This window comes from Rhinoraja longicauda, chromosome 44 (assembly GCF_053455715.1).
Source record: "Rhinoraja longicauda isolate Sanriku21f chromosome 44, sRhiLon1.1, whole genome shotgun sequence".
NCBI classification, from domain to species: Eukaryota; Metazoa; Chordata; class Chondrichthyes; order Rajiformes; family Arhynchobatidae; genus Rhinoraja; species Rhinoraja longicauda.
Window position 1 is genome coordinate 5923816 of NC_135996.1, and position 17276 is coordinate 5941091.

The 17276-nt window shown below is 52.1% G+C and overlaps 1 protein-coding gene across 1 annotated transcript in view; it reads right to left on the reverse strand.

The window, feature by feature from the left end:
* Positions 1-540: 540 nt before the first annotated feature.
* LOC144612348 (carbonic anhydrase 14-like) overlaps positions 541-17276 on the reverse strand; it is a 19804-nt gene continuing 3068 nt past the window's right edge. Inside the window, exons 2-7 of the mRNA XM_078431923.1 lie at positions 15839-15981; positions 13258-13353; positions 8282-8348; positions 5627-5784; positions 3185-3311; positions 541-611 (exon numbers count right to left, since the gene is read on the reverse strand). Coding sequence (XP_078288049.1) covers positions 541-611; positions 3185-3311; positions 5627-5784; positions 8282-8348; positions 13258-13353; positions 15839-15981 — 662 coding nt within the window. The remainder of the gene's footprint in view (positions 612-3184; positions 3312-5626; positions 5785-8281; positions 8349-13257; positions 13354-15838; positions 15982-17276) is intronic.

Here is a 17276-nt window from a genome sequence, read left to right on the forward strand (position 1 = left end):
GCCACTGTCTCGAGGAGGACCGGTTCCAAAGACGTCCAGGTTTGCAGGTTAATTGACCATCTGTTTCCATGCTGTATCTTTGGAACAAAAAGTAAATTAAACTGAACGGTTAAGAGGGAAATGGGCCAAACTCGGGCAGGTGGGACTAGCGTAGAGGGGGCGAGGAGGTGGCGGGGCAAAAGGGCCTGTTTCCGTGCTGTATCTCTAAACTAAACTGAATAGATTTAGAGGCAGATGGGCCAAACGTGGGTCAGGTGTAGATTGGGCATGTTGGTCGGCATGGACTCGAAGGGCCGAAGGGCCTGCTTTCAACGCTGTATCACTAAATTGAACTGAAAGGTTTAGAGGGAAATGGACCTCGGATGGAAGACAAATGAGATCCACTGAAAGACCCGGATCCCTCCCGCCCCCCAACCCGCATCCTCACGAGAAGGTGGGGGCATCGCCTGGGCCTCCAGGGACACTGAGCGTGAGGGAGGGAGGGATTCTCCGTGTGGGATCAGGCACCGCTCCCGGGTAGGTCTAAGCCCGTCGCTCAGTTCAGTACCGCAGGTTCACGGACAGCATCTTCATCAGCTTCCTCACCGCCTTGTGGAAGCTAACGGCCCAGCCTGTGGAGGAGGAGGAGAAGAGGAGGTGGTGGTGGTGGCGTTCAGCCCAGGATCCCACGTCGCTCACACCGAGAATAACAGCGGCGTGAGGTGCCGCATCTCAGCACGCCCACGTAACCACCCACGTTACCAGCCCTGCCGCGCCCACGTTACCAGCCTCGCCGTGTCCACGTTACCAGCCCCACCGCGCCCATGTTACAATAGACAATAGGTGCAGGAGTAGGCCCTTCGAGCCAGCACCGCCATTCAATGTGATCATGGCTGATCATTCTCAATCAGTACCCCGTTCCTGCCTTCTCCCCATACCTCCTGACTCCGTTATCCTTAAGAGCTCTATCTAGCTCTCTCTTGAATGTATGCAGAGAATTGGCCTCCACTGCCCTCTGAGGCAGAGAATTCCACAGATTCACAACTCTCTGACTAAAAATGTTTTTCCTCATCTCTGTTCTAAATGGCCTACCCCTTATTCTTAAACTGTGGCCCCTGGTTCTGGACTCCTCCAACATTGGGAACATGTTTCCTGCCTCTAACATGTCCAACCCCTTAATAATCTTATACGTTTCGATAAGATCCCCTCTCATCCTTCTAAATTCCAGTGTATACAAACCTAGTCGCTCCAGTCTTTCAACATATGACAGTCCCGCCATTAACCTAGTAAACCTACGCTGCACGCCCTCAATAGCAAGAATATCCTTCCTCAAATTTGGAGACCAAAACTGCACACAGTACTCCAGGTGCGGTCTCACCAGGGCCCGGTACAACTGCAGAAGGGCCTCTTTGTTCCTATACTCAACTCCTCTTGTTATGAAGGCCAACATTCCATTGGTTTTCTTCACTGCCTGCTGTACCTGCATACTTCCTTTCAGTGACTGATGCACTAAGACACCCAGATCACGTTGTATGTCCCCTTTTCCTAACTTGACATCATTCAAATAATAATCTGCCTTCCTATTCTTACCACCAAAGTGGATAACCTCACACTTATCCACATTAAACTGCATCTGCCATGCATCCGCCCACTCGCACAAACTGTCTAAATCACCCTGCAACCTCATAGCATCTTCCTCACAGTTCACACTGCCACCCAGCTTTGTATCATCGGCAAATTTGCTAATGGTACTTTTAATCCCTTCATCCAAGTCATTGATGTATATTGTAAATAGCTGCGGTCCCAGCACCGAGCCTTGCGGTACCCCACTAGTTACTGCCTGCCATTCTGAAAGGGACCCATTTATCCCCACTCTTTCTTTGCTTTCTGTCTGTCAACCAATTTTCTATCCATGTCAGTACCCTACCTCCAATATCATGTGCTCTAATTTTGCCCACCAATGTGGGACCTTGTCGAAGGCTTTCTGAAAGTCGAGGTACACCACATCCACCGGCTCTCCCCTGTCAATTTTCCTAGTTACATCCTCAAAAAATTCCAGTAGATTAGTCAAGCGTGATTTCCCCTTCGTAAATCCATGCTGACTTGGAATGATCCTGTTACTGCTATCCAAATGCTCCGCAATTTCGTCTTTTATAATTGACTCCAGCATCTTCCCCACCACCGGCCATGCCCACGTTACCAGCCCCGCCGTGCCCACGTTACCAGCCCCGCCCACGTTACAAGCCCCGCCCACGTTACCAGACCCGCCGTGCCCACATTACCAGCCCCGCCCATGTTACCAGCCCCGCCCATGTTGCCAGACCCGCCCATGTTACAAGCCCCGCCCATGTTACCAGCCCCGCCCATGTTACCAGCCCCGCCCACGTTACCAGCCCCGCCCATGTTACAAGCCCCGCCCATGTTACCAGCCCCGCCCACGTTACCAGCCACGCCCACGCTACCGGCCCCGCCCATGTTAACGGCCCAGCCCACGTTACCGGCCCCGCCCATGTTACCGGCCCCGCCCACGTTATCATATGAAAGTCCTGCCATCCCAGGAATCAATCTGGTATATATTATATATATGTGTGTGTGTGTTTATATGTGTGTGTGTGTGGAAATATATATACGGCATAGGCCATTTAGGACTGAGATGAGGAAAAACTTTTTTCACCCAGAGAGTTGTGAATCACCCAGAGAGCTGTGAATCACCCAGAGAGCTGTGAATCACCCAGAGAGCTGTGAATCACCCAGAGAGCTGTGAATCACCCAGAGAGCTGTGAATCACCCAGAGAGCTGTGAACCACCCAGAGAGCTGTGAATCACCCAGAGAGCTGTGAACCACCCAGAGAGCTGTGAATCACCCAGAGAGCTGTGAATCACCCAGAGAGCTGTGAATCACCCAGAGAGCTGTGAATCACCCAGAGAGTAGTGAATCCTCAGAAGGGAGTGGAGGCCGATTCACTGGATGTTTTCAAGAGAGAGTTAGATTTAGCTCTTGGGGCTAACGGAATCAAGGGGAGAAAGCAGGAACGGGGTACTGATTCTGGGTGATCGTCACACTGAATGGGTGGGTGCTGACTCGAAGGGCCGAATGGCCTACTCCTGCAGCTATTTTCTATGTTTCTATTTTCCCAGAGAGAGAGAGAGACATTATCCCACCAAGGAAAACTACCCCGGACGGTCGGTAAAGATAGCTACTTACCCACGACAAAAGATGCCTTCACCCTTCGGTTCCTAAGTGGCTGCACCTCCCGAAAGTTGTTGACCAGAGGTAGCCTTGGCACTGTGGTGGCATCCGTGCGGAACAGGCCAGTCCTCAAGGTCTTAAGCTGTGGGTGAGGTAAACATAGAAACATAGAAAATAGGTGCAGGAGTAGGCCATTCGGCCCTTCAAGCCTGTACGCACCGCCATTCAATATGATCATGGCTGATCATCCAGCTCAGTAACCTGTACCTGCCTTCTCTCCATACCCCCTGATCCCTTTAGCCACAAGGGCCACATCTAACTCCCTCTTAAATATAGCCAATGAACTGGCCTCAACTACCTTCTGTGGCAAAGAATTCCACAGACTCACCACTCTCTGTGTGGGAAAAAAACGTTCTCATCTCGGTCCTAAAAGACTTCCCCCTTATCCTTAAACTGTGTGGCCCCTTGTTCTGGACTCCCCCAACATCGGGAACAATCTTCCCGCATCTAGCCTCTCCAACCCCTTAAGAATTTTATATGTTTCTATAAGATCCCCCCTCAGTCTTCTAAATTCCAGCGAGTACAAGCCGAGTCTATCCAGTCTTTCTTCATATGAAAGTCCCGCCATCCCAGGGATCAATCTGGTGAACCTTCTCTGTACTCCCTCTAAGGCAAGAACGTCTTTCCTCAGATTAGGAGACCGAAACTGCACACAATACTCCAGGTGCGGTCTCACCAAGGCCCTGTACAACTGCAGCAGAACCTCCCTGCTCCTAAACTCAAATCCTCTTGCTATGAATGCCAACATACCATTCGCTTTCTTCACTGCCTGCTGCCTACTTTCAATGACTGGTGCACCACGACACCCAGGTCACGTTGCATCTCCCCTTCTCCTAATCGTTCACCATTCAGGTAATACTCTGCTTTCCTGTTCTTGCCGCCAAAGTGGATAACCCCACATTTATCCACATAGAGAGAAGAATAGTCTGAAAAAGGGTCTCGACCTGAAACGTCACCCATTCCTTCTCTCCTGAGATGCTGCCTGACCCGCTGAGTTACTCCAGCGTTTTGTGAGGTAGAGAGGTCATTTATTGTTGTAGGGTTGCCAACTGTCCCGTATTAGCTGGAACATCCCGTATTTTGGGCTACATTGGTTTGCCCCGTACGGGACCACCCTTGCCCCTTATAAATGTGAGGTTATCCACTTTGGTGGTAAGAACAGGAAGGCAGATTATCAGCTGAATGGTGTCAAGTTAGGAAATGGGGAAGTACAAAGAGATCCTGGGTGTCCTTGTTCATCAGTCACTGAAAGTAAGCGTGCAGGTACAGCAGGCGGTGAAGAAAGCTAATGGAATGTTGGCCTTCATAACAAGAGGAGTTGAGTATAGGAGCAAAGAGGTCTTTCTGCAGTTGTACAGGGCCCTAGTGAGACCGCACCTGGAGTACTGTGTGCAGTTTTGGTCTCCAAATTTGAGGAAGGACAGTCTTGCTATGGAGGGCGTGCAGCGTAGGTTCACCAGGTTAATCCCCGGAATGGCGGGACTGTCGTATGTTGAAAGACTGGAGCGACTGGGCTTGTATACACTGGAATTTCGAAGGACGAGAGGGGATCTTATTGAAACATGTAAGATTGTTAAGGGATTGGACACGTTAGAGGCAGGAAACATGTTCCCAATGTTGGGGGAGTCCAGAACCAGGGGCCACACAGTTTAAAAATAAGGGGTAGGCCATGTAGAACAGGGAAGAGGAAAAAGTTTTTCAGTCAGTGAGTTGTAAATCTGTGTAATTCTCTGCCTCAGAAGGCAGTGGAGGCTCTAAAGCGAGAGCTAGATAGAGCTCTTAAGGATAGCGGAGTCAGGGGGTATGGGGAGAAGGCAGGAACGGGGTACTGATTGTGGATGATCAGCCATGATCACATTGAACGGCGGTGCTGGCTCGAAGGGCCGAATTGCCTACTTCCTGCACCTGTTGTCTATTATATTAGTAGGGTTGCCAACTTCCTCACTCCCAAAGACGGGACAAGGTGACGTCACCGCCCCGCGCCCCACGTGACCTCACCCAGCCAGCGGCCACGTGCTCCCGCTCCACCAATGGCGGCCGCCCGGGCCAGAAGGCGGGTTGCTAGGCAACCTCCGTTAGGCGTCGCCCGGGCCTACACTGTCAGGGACAACAGCAGCGACTGGGCCTGCAGGGTCCGGGCCTACACGGTCCGGGCCTACAGGGTCCGGGCCTACAGGGTCCGGGCCTACAGGGTCCGGGCCTACAGGGTCCGGGCCTACAGCGCCCCCAGGCCTAATACGGACAAGGCCGATCCCTTACAGGACAAACCAACTTAGCCCAAAATACGCGATGTCCCGGCTAATCCAGGACAGTTGGCAACCCTAGTCGGCTAGGGCCTGTTTCCACGCTGCATCTCTAAAGTCCAACGAGATGATGTCCACTGCTTGCCCCGGGTACCTGAGAGAGGGAGAGCAGGGCCCTCTGGTGCAACACGATCCAGCGCACGCTCTGATAGCAGGGCGGAGTTGTCAGCGACCCGTGGTAGGTGAAGTATTGATCCAGTCGTTTGGGCAGCAGGCCCCGAACGGCAAAGGAAGGAATCTTCACCTCCTGACCTGTGAAACAAACCGGGAGAATAAGCTGTAGCGAGCTGCCGGGCAGTGAAGACGTGTGAGGGCGTGCAGCGTAGGTTCACCAGGTTAATTCCCGGAATGGCGGGACTGTCATATGTTGAAAGACTGGAGCGACTAGGCTTGTATACACTGGAATATAGAAGGATGAGAGGAGATCTCATCGAAACGTATAAGATTATTAAGGTGTTGGACACGTTAGAGGCAGGAAACATGTTCCCAATGTTGGGGGAGTCCAGAACAAGGGGCCACACACAGTTTAAGAATAAGGGGTCGGCCATTTAGAACTGAGATGAGGAGAAACTTTTTCAGTCAGAGAGTTGTGAAACTGGAATTCTCTGCCTCAGAAGGCAGTGGAGGCCAATTCTCTGAATGCATTCAAGAGAGAGCTGGATAGAGCTCTTAAGGATAGCGGAGTCAGGGGGTATGGGGAGAAGGCAGGAACGGGGTACTGATTGAGAATGATCAGCCATGATCACATTGAATGGCAGTGCTGGCTCGAAGGGCCAAATGGCCTCCTCCTGCACCTATTGTCTATTGTCTCGCCCCGAAACGTCACCCATTCCTTTTGTGTAGGGGAAAAAAACTGCAGATGCTGGTTTAAATCGAAGGTAGACACAAAACGCTGGAGTAACTCAGCGGGTCAGGCAGCATCTCGGGAGAGAAAGAATGGGTGACGAAGAAGGGTCTCGACCCGAAACGTCACCCATTCCTTCTCTCCAGAGATGCTGCCTGTCCCGCTGAGTTACTCCAGCATTTTGTGTCAATCTATTCCTGTTCTCCAGGGATGCCGTCAATAGACAATAGGTGCAGGAGGAGGCCATTCGGCCCTTCGAGCCAGCACCGCCATTCAATGTGATCATGGCTGATCATTCTCAATCAGTACCCCGTTCCTGCCTTCTCCCCATACCCCCTGACTCCGCTATCCTTAAGAGCTCTATCCAGCTCTCTCTTGAATGCATTCAGAGAATCGGCCTCCACTGCCCTCTGAGGCAGAGAATTTCACAGATTCACAACTCTCTGACTGAAAAGGTTTTTCCTCATCTCCGTTCTAAATGGCCGACCCCTTATTCTTAAACTGTGGCCCCTGGTTCCGGACTCCCCCAACATTGGGAACATGTTTCCTGCCTCTAACGTGTCCAACCCCTTAATAATCTTATACGTTTCGATAAGATCTCCTCATCCTTCTAAATTCCAGTGTATACAAGCCTTAACATTTATACCCCTCCCTCTCTCTCTCCCCCTCTCCCTCCCCCCTCCCTCTCTCCCCCTCCCTCTCTCCCCCTCCCTCTCTCTCCCCCCTCCCCCCTCTCCCCCCTCCCCCCCTCTCTCCCTCCTCTCCCTCTCTCCCCCCTCCCTCTCTCTCCCCCCTCTCTGCCCCTCACTCTCTTTCCCCCCTCTCCCCCTCTCTCTCTCCCCCCATCTCTTTCTCTCTCTCCCCCCCTCTTTCTCCCCCCATCTCTTTCTCTCTCTCCCCCCTCCTCTCTCTCCCCCCTCCCTCTCTCCCCCTCCCTCTCTCTCCCTCTCTCTCTCCCCCCTCCCCCCCTCTCTCCCCCCTCCCTCTCTCTCTCTCTCTCTGTCTCTCTGTCTGTGTGTGTCTGTGTCTCTCTGTCTGTGTGTGTCTGTGTCTCTCTGTGTCTCTCTGTGTCTCTCTGTGTCTCTCTGTGTCTCTCTGTGTCTCTCTGTGTCTCTCTGTGTCTCTCTGTGTCTCTCTGTGTCTCTCTGTGTCTCTCTCTGTCTCTCTCTGTCTCTCTCTGTCTCTCTCTGTCTCTCTCTGTCTCTCTCTGTCTCTCTCTGTCTCTCTCTGTCTCTCTCTGTCTCTCTCTGTCTCTCTCTGTCTCTCTCTGTCTCTCTCTGTCTCTCTCTGTCTCTCTCTGCTCTCTCTGTCTCTGCGCCGATTTCCTCCCACATCCCAAAGATGTGCGGGTTTGTAGGTCGAATGGGGGAAAGTGGGATAACATAGAACTAGTTTAGTGTGAACAGGGGGATCGCTGGTCTCTAGAAACATAGAAACATTGAAAATAGTGCAGGAGTAGGCCATTCGGCCCTTCGAGCCTGTACGCACCGTCATTCAATATGATCATGGCTGATCATCCAACTCAGTATCCCGTACCTGCCTTCTCTCCATACCCCCTGATCCCTTTAGCAAAAAGGGCCACATCTAACTCCCTCTTAAATATAGCCAATGAACTGGCCTCAACTACCTTCTGTGGCAGAGAATTCCACAGACTCGCCACTCTCTGTGTGAAGAAAAAACTCGGTCCTAAAAGACTTCCCCCTTATCCTTAAACTGTGTGACCCCTTGTTCTGGACTTCCCCAACATCGGGAACGATCTTCCCGCATCTAGCCTGTCCAACCCCTTAAGAATTTTGTACGTTTCTATAAGATCCCCCCTCGATCTTCTAAATTCCAGCGAGTACAAGCCCAGTCTATCCAGTAGTCTAAAGAAAGGATGAGAGACTTAGTAGGAAGCAATCTTACCTGCAAACGCAATGGATTCCAAGTGACTCAGGATATTTTCATAGGCTGGGTTTTTAAATTTCCCGACCTTAATTAAATAAAAATATAGATGTACATGTTAGTTTTGCACCGCAGTGTTTGTTGTTGTTCGCTGAGACAGGAGCCTCTTTCTTCATTTGTGGACTGTGGCTGACACTAGCAAGGGCAGAACAGTGGGTAAAACCGCTGCCTCACGGCGCCAGGGGCCCCTGGTTCGATCCTGACCACGGGCGCTGTCTGTGTCTGTCTGTGTCTGGTCTGTGTCTGTCTGTGTCTGTCTGTGTCTGTCTGTGTCTGTCTGTGTCTGTCTGTGTCTGTCCTGTTGTGTGGAGTTTGCACTTTCTCCCAGTGGCCCGCGTGGGTTTCCTCCTGGCGCTCCGGTTTCCTCCCACCTCCCAAAGACGTGCCTGTGAGGGTTTGTCGGTCGAGTATAGGAGCAGGGAGGTTCTGCTGCAGTTGTACGGGCATTGGTGAGACCGCACCTGGAGTATTGCGTACAGTTTTGGTCTCCTAATCTGAGGAAAGACATTCTTGCCATAGAGGGAGTACAGAGAAGGTTCACCAGATTGATCCCTGGGATGTTCTAATCTCCTAATCTGAGGAAAGACATTCTTGCCGTAGAGGGGAGTACAGAGAAGGTTCACCAGATTGATCCCTGGGATGGCAGGACTTTCATATGAAGAAAGACTGGATAGACTGGGCTTGTACTCGCTGGAATTTAGAAGACTGAGGGGGGGAATCTTATAGAAACGTACAAAATTCTTAAGGGGTTGGACAGGCTAGATGCGGGAAGATTGTTCCCGATGTTGGGGAAGTCCAGAACAAGGGGTCACACAGTTTAAGGATAAGGGGGAAGTCTTTTAGGACCGGGTTTTTTTTTCACACAGAGAGTGGTGAATCTGTGGAATTCTCTGCCACAGAAGGTAGTTTGAGGCCAGTTCATTGGCTATATTTAAGAGGGAGTTAGATGTGGCCCTTGTGGCTAAAGGGATCAGGGGGTATGGAGAGAAGGCAGGTACGGGATACTGAGTTGGATGATCAGCCATGATCATATTGAATGGCGGGTGCGTACAGGCTCGAAGGGCCGACTGGCCTACTCCTGCACCTATTTTCTATGTTTCTAATCGGCCCCTCTGTAAATTGCCCCCCTCGTGTGTAGGGAGTGGATGAGAAGGTGTGATAAGGCCCTTCGGCCCACCTAGTCCCTGCCGACCAGCGATTTCACCCCCCCACTAGTGCTATCCCACACACACACACACGCACTCGGGACAATTTACACTCCACAGACGCCGATCAACGTACACACCTGCACGTCTTTGGAGTGCGGGAGGAAACCGGAGCGCCCGGAGAAAAACCCACGCGGGTCACGGGGGAGAACGTGCAAACTCCGCGCAGACAGGATCGAGACCAGATTCTGTAAACTGTAAATTGTACACGTGACAATAAACTAATGGTGCCCTAACTCACCAAGTTACTCTAGTTTGTGAGTCTGAAGAAGGGTCTCGACCCGAAACGTCACCCATTCCTTCTCTCCTGAGATGCTGCCTGACCCGCTGAGTTACTCCAGCATTTTGTGAAATAAGTTACTTTAGACAATATACTAAACTACTAACTAGGAAGTGACCCTCACCTACCATTTGTATAAGAAAATAACTGCAGGTGCTGGTACAAATCGAAGGTATTTATTTCACAAAATGCCGGAGTAACTCAGCAGGTCAGGCAGCATCTCAGGAGAGAAGGAATGGGTGACGTTTCGGGTCGAGACCCTTCTTCAGACTGATGTCAGGGGGGCGGGACAAAGGAAGGATATAGGTGGAGACGGGAAGATAGAGGGAGAACTGGGAAGGGAGAGGAAGAGAGGGACAGAGGAACTATCTAAAGTTGGAGAAGTCAAATGCTCATACCACTGGGCTGCAAGCTGCCCAGGCGAAATATGAGGTGCTGTTCCTCCAATTTGCGGTGGGCCTCACTATGGCACTGGAGGAGGCCCATGACAGAAAGCTGGGAGTGGGAGGGGAGTTGAAGTGCTCAACCACCAGGAGATCAGCTGGTTAAGGCGGACTGAGTGAAGGTGTTGAGCGAAACGATCGCCGAGCCTGCACTTGGTTTCGCCGATGTAAATAAGTTGACATCTAGAGCAGCGGATGCAATAGATGAGGTTGGAGGAGGTGCAGGTGAACCTTTGTCTCACCTGGAAAGACTGTTTGGGTCCTTGGATGGAGTTGAGGGGGGAGGTAAAGGGACAGGTGTTGCATCTCGTGCGGTTGCAGGGGAAGTATCCCGGGGATGGGGTGGTTTGGGGTGGGAAGGGACGAGTGGACCAGGGAGTTACGGAGGGAACGGGTCTCTGCGGAACGCAGAGAGGGGAGGGGATGGGAAGATGTGGCCAGTGGTGGGGGTCCCGTCGTAGGTGACGGAAATGTCGGCGGATGATTCGTTGGATCCGCTGGCTGGTGGGGTGGAAGGTGAGAACGAGGGGGATTCTGTCCTTGTTGCGAGTGGGGGGAGGGGGAGCAAGAGCGGAGCTGCGGGATGTAGAAGAGACCCTAGTGAGAGCCTCATCTATAATGGAGCCATGATCATATTGAATGGCGGTGCAGGCTCGAAGGGCCGAATGGCCTACTCCTGCACCTATTTTCTATGTTTCATGGAGGCGAAAAGTATGGAGGTTTTTAGAAACATAGAAACATAGAAAATAGGTGCAGGAGTAGGCCATTCGGCCCTTCGAGCCTGCACCGCCATTCAATATGATCATGGCTGATCATCCAACTCAGTAGCCTGTACCTGCCTTCTCTCCATACCCCCTGATCCCTTTAGCCACAAGGGCCACATCTAACTCCCTCTTAAATATAGCCAATGAACTGGCCTCAACTACCTTCTATGGCAGAGAATTCCACAGACTCACCACTCGCTGTGTGAAGAAAATGTTTTCTCATCTCGGTCCTAAAAGACTTCCCCCTTATCCTTAAACTGTATGACCCCTGGTTCTGGACTCCCCCAACATCGGGAACAATCTTCCCGCATCTAGCCTCTCCAACCCCTTAAGAATTTTATATGTTTCTATAAGATCCCCCCTCAATCTTCTAAATTCCAGCGAGTACAAGCCGAGTCTATCCAGTCTTTCCTCATATGAAAGTCCCGCCATCCCAGGGATCAATCTGGTGAACCTTCTCTGTGCTCCCTCTAAGGCAAGAACGTCTTTCCTCAGGTTAGGAGACCAAAACTGCACACAATACTCCAGGTGCGGTCTCACCAAGGCCCTGTACAACTGCAGCAGAACCTCCCTGCTCCTAAACTCAAATCCTCTTGCTATGAATGTTTTTCCTCATCTCAGTCCTAAACGACTTTCCCCCTTATTCTGACCCCCCCCTGGGTCTGGACTCCCCCCCCCCCCCCCCCCCCCAAACATCGGGAAACATTTTTCCTGCAACTATCTCTAGACTAACTCCACCGAAGAACACGAAGAGTTCTTGTGTCCCGGCAGAGACCAAAAGGCCTTGGTAAGTCAGGAGGTGAATCATTTTACCACACAACATCCACCCTCCAATTTAATTTTAAATAGCAGAGAAATGATTGTATAATTTCTCCTTTTATAATGGTACCTGGAGACCACGACGCAGAAAGTAATAATTAGTGTTATGTAATCTTCTTTAGACGAACAATCCTATTATAGAAAAAAAAAACTCTCTCGAGGTATATATGTTTTTCTAAGTAACTATGACTGAAATAGTTGCCAGTTGTTTTGAAATGCCTTTATCATCGTTACTTCTTTGCATGTCTTTCATTCATCAATGTACTAAAACTCCTGTTTGTTTGTTTGTTCGTTTGTTTGTTCCTGTACTACAGCCAAAACGGTACACGGTAGCGCAACAATTTTAGGCCCAACTTACTCCCTTTTAGTCCCCTTTGGTGCTAACGGAAGAAGTTTCATTGAAATCGGTGTTATATTTTTTAAGTCATTCACGTTTTAAGTTTAAATCTATCTCCTAGGGAGCGGGGGGAGGGGAGAGAGAGGGAGAGAGAGGGGGGAGAGGTTGCTGCACAAATACAGGAGAGGTTTAGGCCCAACGGGTTACACTTGGTCTAGTGTGTTCTATATCTCTCTCTATCACCGTCTATATAGACAATAGACAATAGGTGCAGGAGGAGGCCATTCGGCCCTTCGAGCCTGTACGCACCGCCATTCAATGTGATCATGGCTGATCATTCTCAATCAGTACCCCGTTCCTGCCTTCTCCCCATACCCCCCTGACTCCGCTATCCTTAAGAGCTCTATCCAGCTCTCTCTTGAATGCATTCAGAGACTTGGCCTCCAGGGGGCGGGTTGCTATGCAACCTCCGTTAGGCAGCGCCCGGGCCACCCGGGCCTACAGTGTCCGGGCCTAAAGTGTCCGGGCCTACAGCGTCCGGGCCTACAGCGTCCGGGCCTACAGCGTCCAGGCCTACACTGTCCCGGGCCTACAGCGTCCGGGCCTACAGCGTCCGGGCCTACAGTGTCTGGGCCCACAGCGTCCGGGCCTACAGCGTCCAGGCCTACACTGTCCGGGCCTACAGCGTCCGGGCCTACAGCGTCCGGGCCTACAGTGTCTGGGCCCACAGCGTCCGGGCCTACAGTGTCCGGGCCCTACAGTGTCCGGGCCTACAGTGTCTGGGCCCACAGCGTCCGGGGCCTACAGTGTCCGGGCCTACAGCGAGCCGGGCCTACAGCGTCTGGGGCCTACAGCGCCCCCCAGGCCTAATAGGGGACAAGGGCAGTCCCGTATGGGACAAACCAATTTAGCCCAAAATACAGGATGTCCCGGCTAATACGGGACAGTTGGCAACCCTAGCTGGTTTGTAAGATGCCTTTACATATCATGGGCAGGCAAAACAAAGAATGTCACTGTGACGTTTCACATGTGACCATAAAGCATTCATTGATTGATTCATTCATTGATTCACTCATTCATTCACCTCACCTCCAGCAGAATCGCCAAGACTGCCAGCCCGTTTGGCTTCCTCATCGCTTCCGACACATTCCGATATTTATCCGAGTTGTAAAGGACAACGTGAAGCTGGAAAAATAAACCAGAACCGAGCTGGGGTCAGGCCGCGCGCGCTTGGAGAATCGCGTCATCAAATGCTCTAAAGAACAAAGGGCACTGCTCACGGAGAACTGCAGATGCACAAAAAGTGCCGGAGTAACTCCGCAAGTCAGGCGGCAGCGCCTCTGGAAAAGTGGGTCGAGTCACTGCCTCACAGACCCGGCCACGGGCGCTGTCCGTACGGAGTTTGCACGTTCTCCCCCGTGAGTTTTTCTCCGGGCGCTCCGGTTTCCTCCTCCCGCGCTCCAAAGACGTGCGGGTTTGTCGGCTAATTGGCTCGGTGTAAATGTAAATTGTCCCCAGTGTGCGTGTAGGATAGTGTCAGTGTGTGCGGGGATCGCTGGTCGGCGCGGACCCGGTGGGCCGAAGGGCCTGTTTCCGTGCTGCCTCTCTAAAGTAAAGTAAACGTGGACATGTGACCCTTTTGGGCCAAGACGTTTTTGGACGCCCCATTGTCTCTCAGGTGTCCACTTCTCAACCTCGGCCGAGACCAAGCCCAGATCGTTTCGCTCAACACCTCCGCTCAGTCTGTCTTAAACAACCTGATCCTTCCATCTTAACCAACTGGGGGTAGCTCAACACTTCAACCAACACTTCAACTTCCCCTCCCATTCCCAATCTGACCTTGTGTAAGAAAAAAACCCCGCTGATGCTGGTTTAAATCGAAGGTAGACACAAAATGCTGGAGTAACTCAGCGGGTCAGGCAGCATCTCTGGACAATAGACAATAGGTGCAGGAGTAGGCCAATCGGCCCTTCGAGCCATCACCGCCATTCAATGTGATCATGGCTGATCATTCTCAATCAGTACCCCATTCCTGCCTTCTCCCCATACCCCCTGACTCCGCTATCCTTAAGAGCTCTACCTAGCCCTCTCTTGAAATGCATTCAGAGAATCGGCCTCCACTGCCTTCTGAGGCGGTGAATTCCACAGATTCACAACTCTCTGACTGGAAAAGGTTTTTCCTCATCTCCGTTCTAAATGGCCGACCCCTTATTCTTAAACTGTGGGTGGCCCCTGGTCTGGACTCCCCCAACATTGGGAACATGTTTCCTGCCTCTAACGTGTCCAACCCTAAATAAATCTTATACGTTTCGATAAGATCCCCTCTCATTCTTCTAAATTCCAGTGTATACAAGCTTAGCCGCTCCAGTCTTTCAACGTACGACAGTCCCGCCATTCCGGGAATTCAGGAGAGAAGGGAATGGGTGTCGTTTCGGGCCGAGACCCTTCTTCAGACTGATGACTCGATCTGACCTTTCTGTCCTGGGCCTCCTCCATTGTCTGAGAGAGGCCCAGCGCAAATTGGAGGAACAGCACCTCATATTTCGCTTGGGCAGCTTACACACCAGCTGTATGAACATTGAGGGGGAGCAATGTTGAGTTACTCCAGTCTAAAGAAGGGTCTCGACACATTCCTTCTCCCCTGAGATGCTGCCTGACCCGCTGAGTTCCTCCAGCATTCTGTACGAACATTGACTTCTCTAACTTCAAATAGCCCTTGCTTTCCCTCTCTCTCTCCATCCCCTCCCCCTTCCCAGTTCTCCCACTAGTCCTCCCGTCTCCAACTACATCCTATCTTTTGTCCCGCCCCCCACCCCCTGGCATCAGTCTGAAGAAACATAGAAACATAGAAAATAGGTGCAGGAGTAGGCCATTTGGCCCTTCGAGCCTGTGCGCACCGCCATTCAATATGATCATGGCTGATCATCCAACTCAGTATCCTGTACCTGCCTTCTCTCCATACCCCCTGATCCCTTTAGCCACAAAGGCCACATCTAACTCCCTCTTAAATATCGCCAATGAACTGGCCTCAACTACCTTCTGTGGCAGAGAATTCCACAGACTCACCACTCTCTGTGTGAAAAAAAACTTTCTCATCTCGGTCCTAAAAGACTTCCCCCTTATCCTTAAACTGTGTGACCCCTTGTTCTGGACTTCCCCAACATCGGGAAACAAACTTCCCGCATCTAGCCTGTCCAACCCCTTAAGAATTTTGTACGTTTCTATAAGATCCCCCCTCAGTCTTCTAAATTCCAGCGAGTACAAGCCGAGTCTATCCAGTCTTTCTTCATATGAAAGTCCTGCCATCCCAGGGATCAATCTGGTGAACCTTCTCTGTACTCCCTCTGTGGCAAGAACGTCTTTCCTCAGATTAGGAGACCAAAACTGTACGCAGTTTTGCGAAGAAGGGTCTCGACCCGAAACGTCACCCATTCCTTCTCTCCCGAGATGCTGCCCGACCCGCTGAGTTACTCCAGCGTTTAGCGTCCACCTCAGCCCACCGAGTCCGCGCCGACCAGCGATCCCCGTACACGCACACTATCCTACACTAACCGCCACGCCACCGAGCCGGAACTCGGTGTTTGTGCTACGGATTGGGGTTCGAGAGGGGGGATGGGAAGGGGGGAGGGGGAGGGGGGAGGGGGAGAGGGAAGGGAGGGCAGTTCCTTACCTCTGCTGCGGCCCTCTGGCCATCGATGAGGTGCTCGGAGCCACGTGGCCACCGTGTGCCGCCCCAGTGGAGATGTAGCTGGGAGGCCGTGAACCGCCAGGGCAGGCTGGCGATGGTCAGGGTGGGGGGGAGGTCCATCTGCACTGTGCGCCGGAGCAGTGGGGGCAAGGGGGAGAGGGTGGGTTAGATACCAGAGACACGATAACAGCCCCTCTCCGGCCCCTCCACCCCCCCCTCTCCCCTTCTCTGTGACCCCCTCCCCTCCGGCCTCTACACCCCCTCCCTGTCTCTGGCAACGCACCACACCACCTCCGGCCACGGTTTAAGAATAAGGGGTCGGCCATTTTGAAACTTTCTCAGTCGGAGAGTTGTGAATCTGTGGAATTCTCCGCCTCAGAAGGCAGTGGAGGCCAATTCTCTGAATGCATTCAAGAGAGAGTTAGTTAGAGCTCTTAAGGATAGCGGAGTCAGGGGTATGGGGAGAAGGCAGGAATGGGTACTGATTGAGGATGATCAGCCATGATCACGGTGAATGGCGGTGCTGGCTTGACCTATTGTCTATTGTCTACAACCCTCTCCGTCTCTGTAACCCCCTCCGGCCCCTACACCCCCTCTCCCCGTCTCTGTAACTCCCACTGGACCCTACCAAGCCTAGTAAAGTCCGGCTAAAGATAGTCCACGGGTCTCCAGCGAGGTAGATTGTAGGTCAGGACGGGAGAGGGTTGTTTTTAGAGAAACGGCACAGAAACAGGCCCTTCGCCCGCCGGGTCCGTGCCGACCAGCGATCACCCCGCACACTAACACTATCCTACACCCACCGGGGACAATTTACAGTTTTACACCAAAGCCAATGAACCGACAAAGCTGCCCGTCTATGGAGTGCGGGAGGAAACCGGAGCGCCCGGAGAAAACCCACGCGGTCACGGGGAGAACGTACAAACTCCGCACAGACAGCGCCCGCAGTCGGGATCGAACCCGGGTCTCCGGCGCTGTGAGGCGGAAACTCTACCGCTGGACCACGCGTAAGATGGGCCGAATGGCGTTCTGTATATTCTGCTGCTATCACTTTTATTTTTAGTTTAGTTTAGTTTCGAGATACGGCGCGGAAACAGGCCCTTCGGCCCACCGGGTCCGCGCCGACCAGCGATCCCCGCGCACTAACACGACCCTACGCACACACACACACACACACGCGCACACACGCACACACACACACACACACACACATACACACACGCGCACACACACACACACATACACACACACACACACACACACACACACACATACACATACACATACACACACACACACACATACACATACACACACACACACACATACACATACACACACTCACACACACACCCCACACATACACTGGGGACAATCTTTACACTTATACCAAGCCAATTAACCTACAAACCCGCACGTCTTT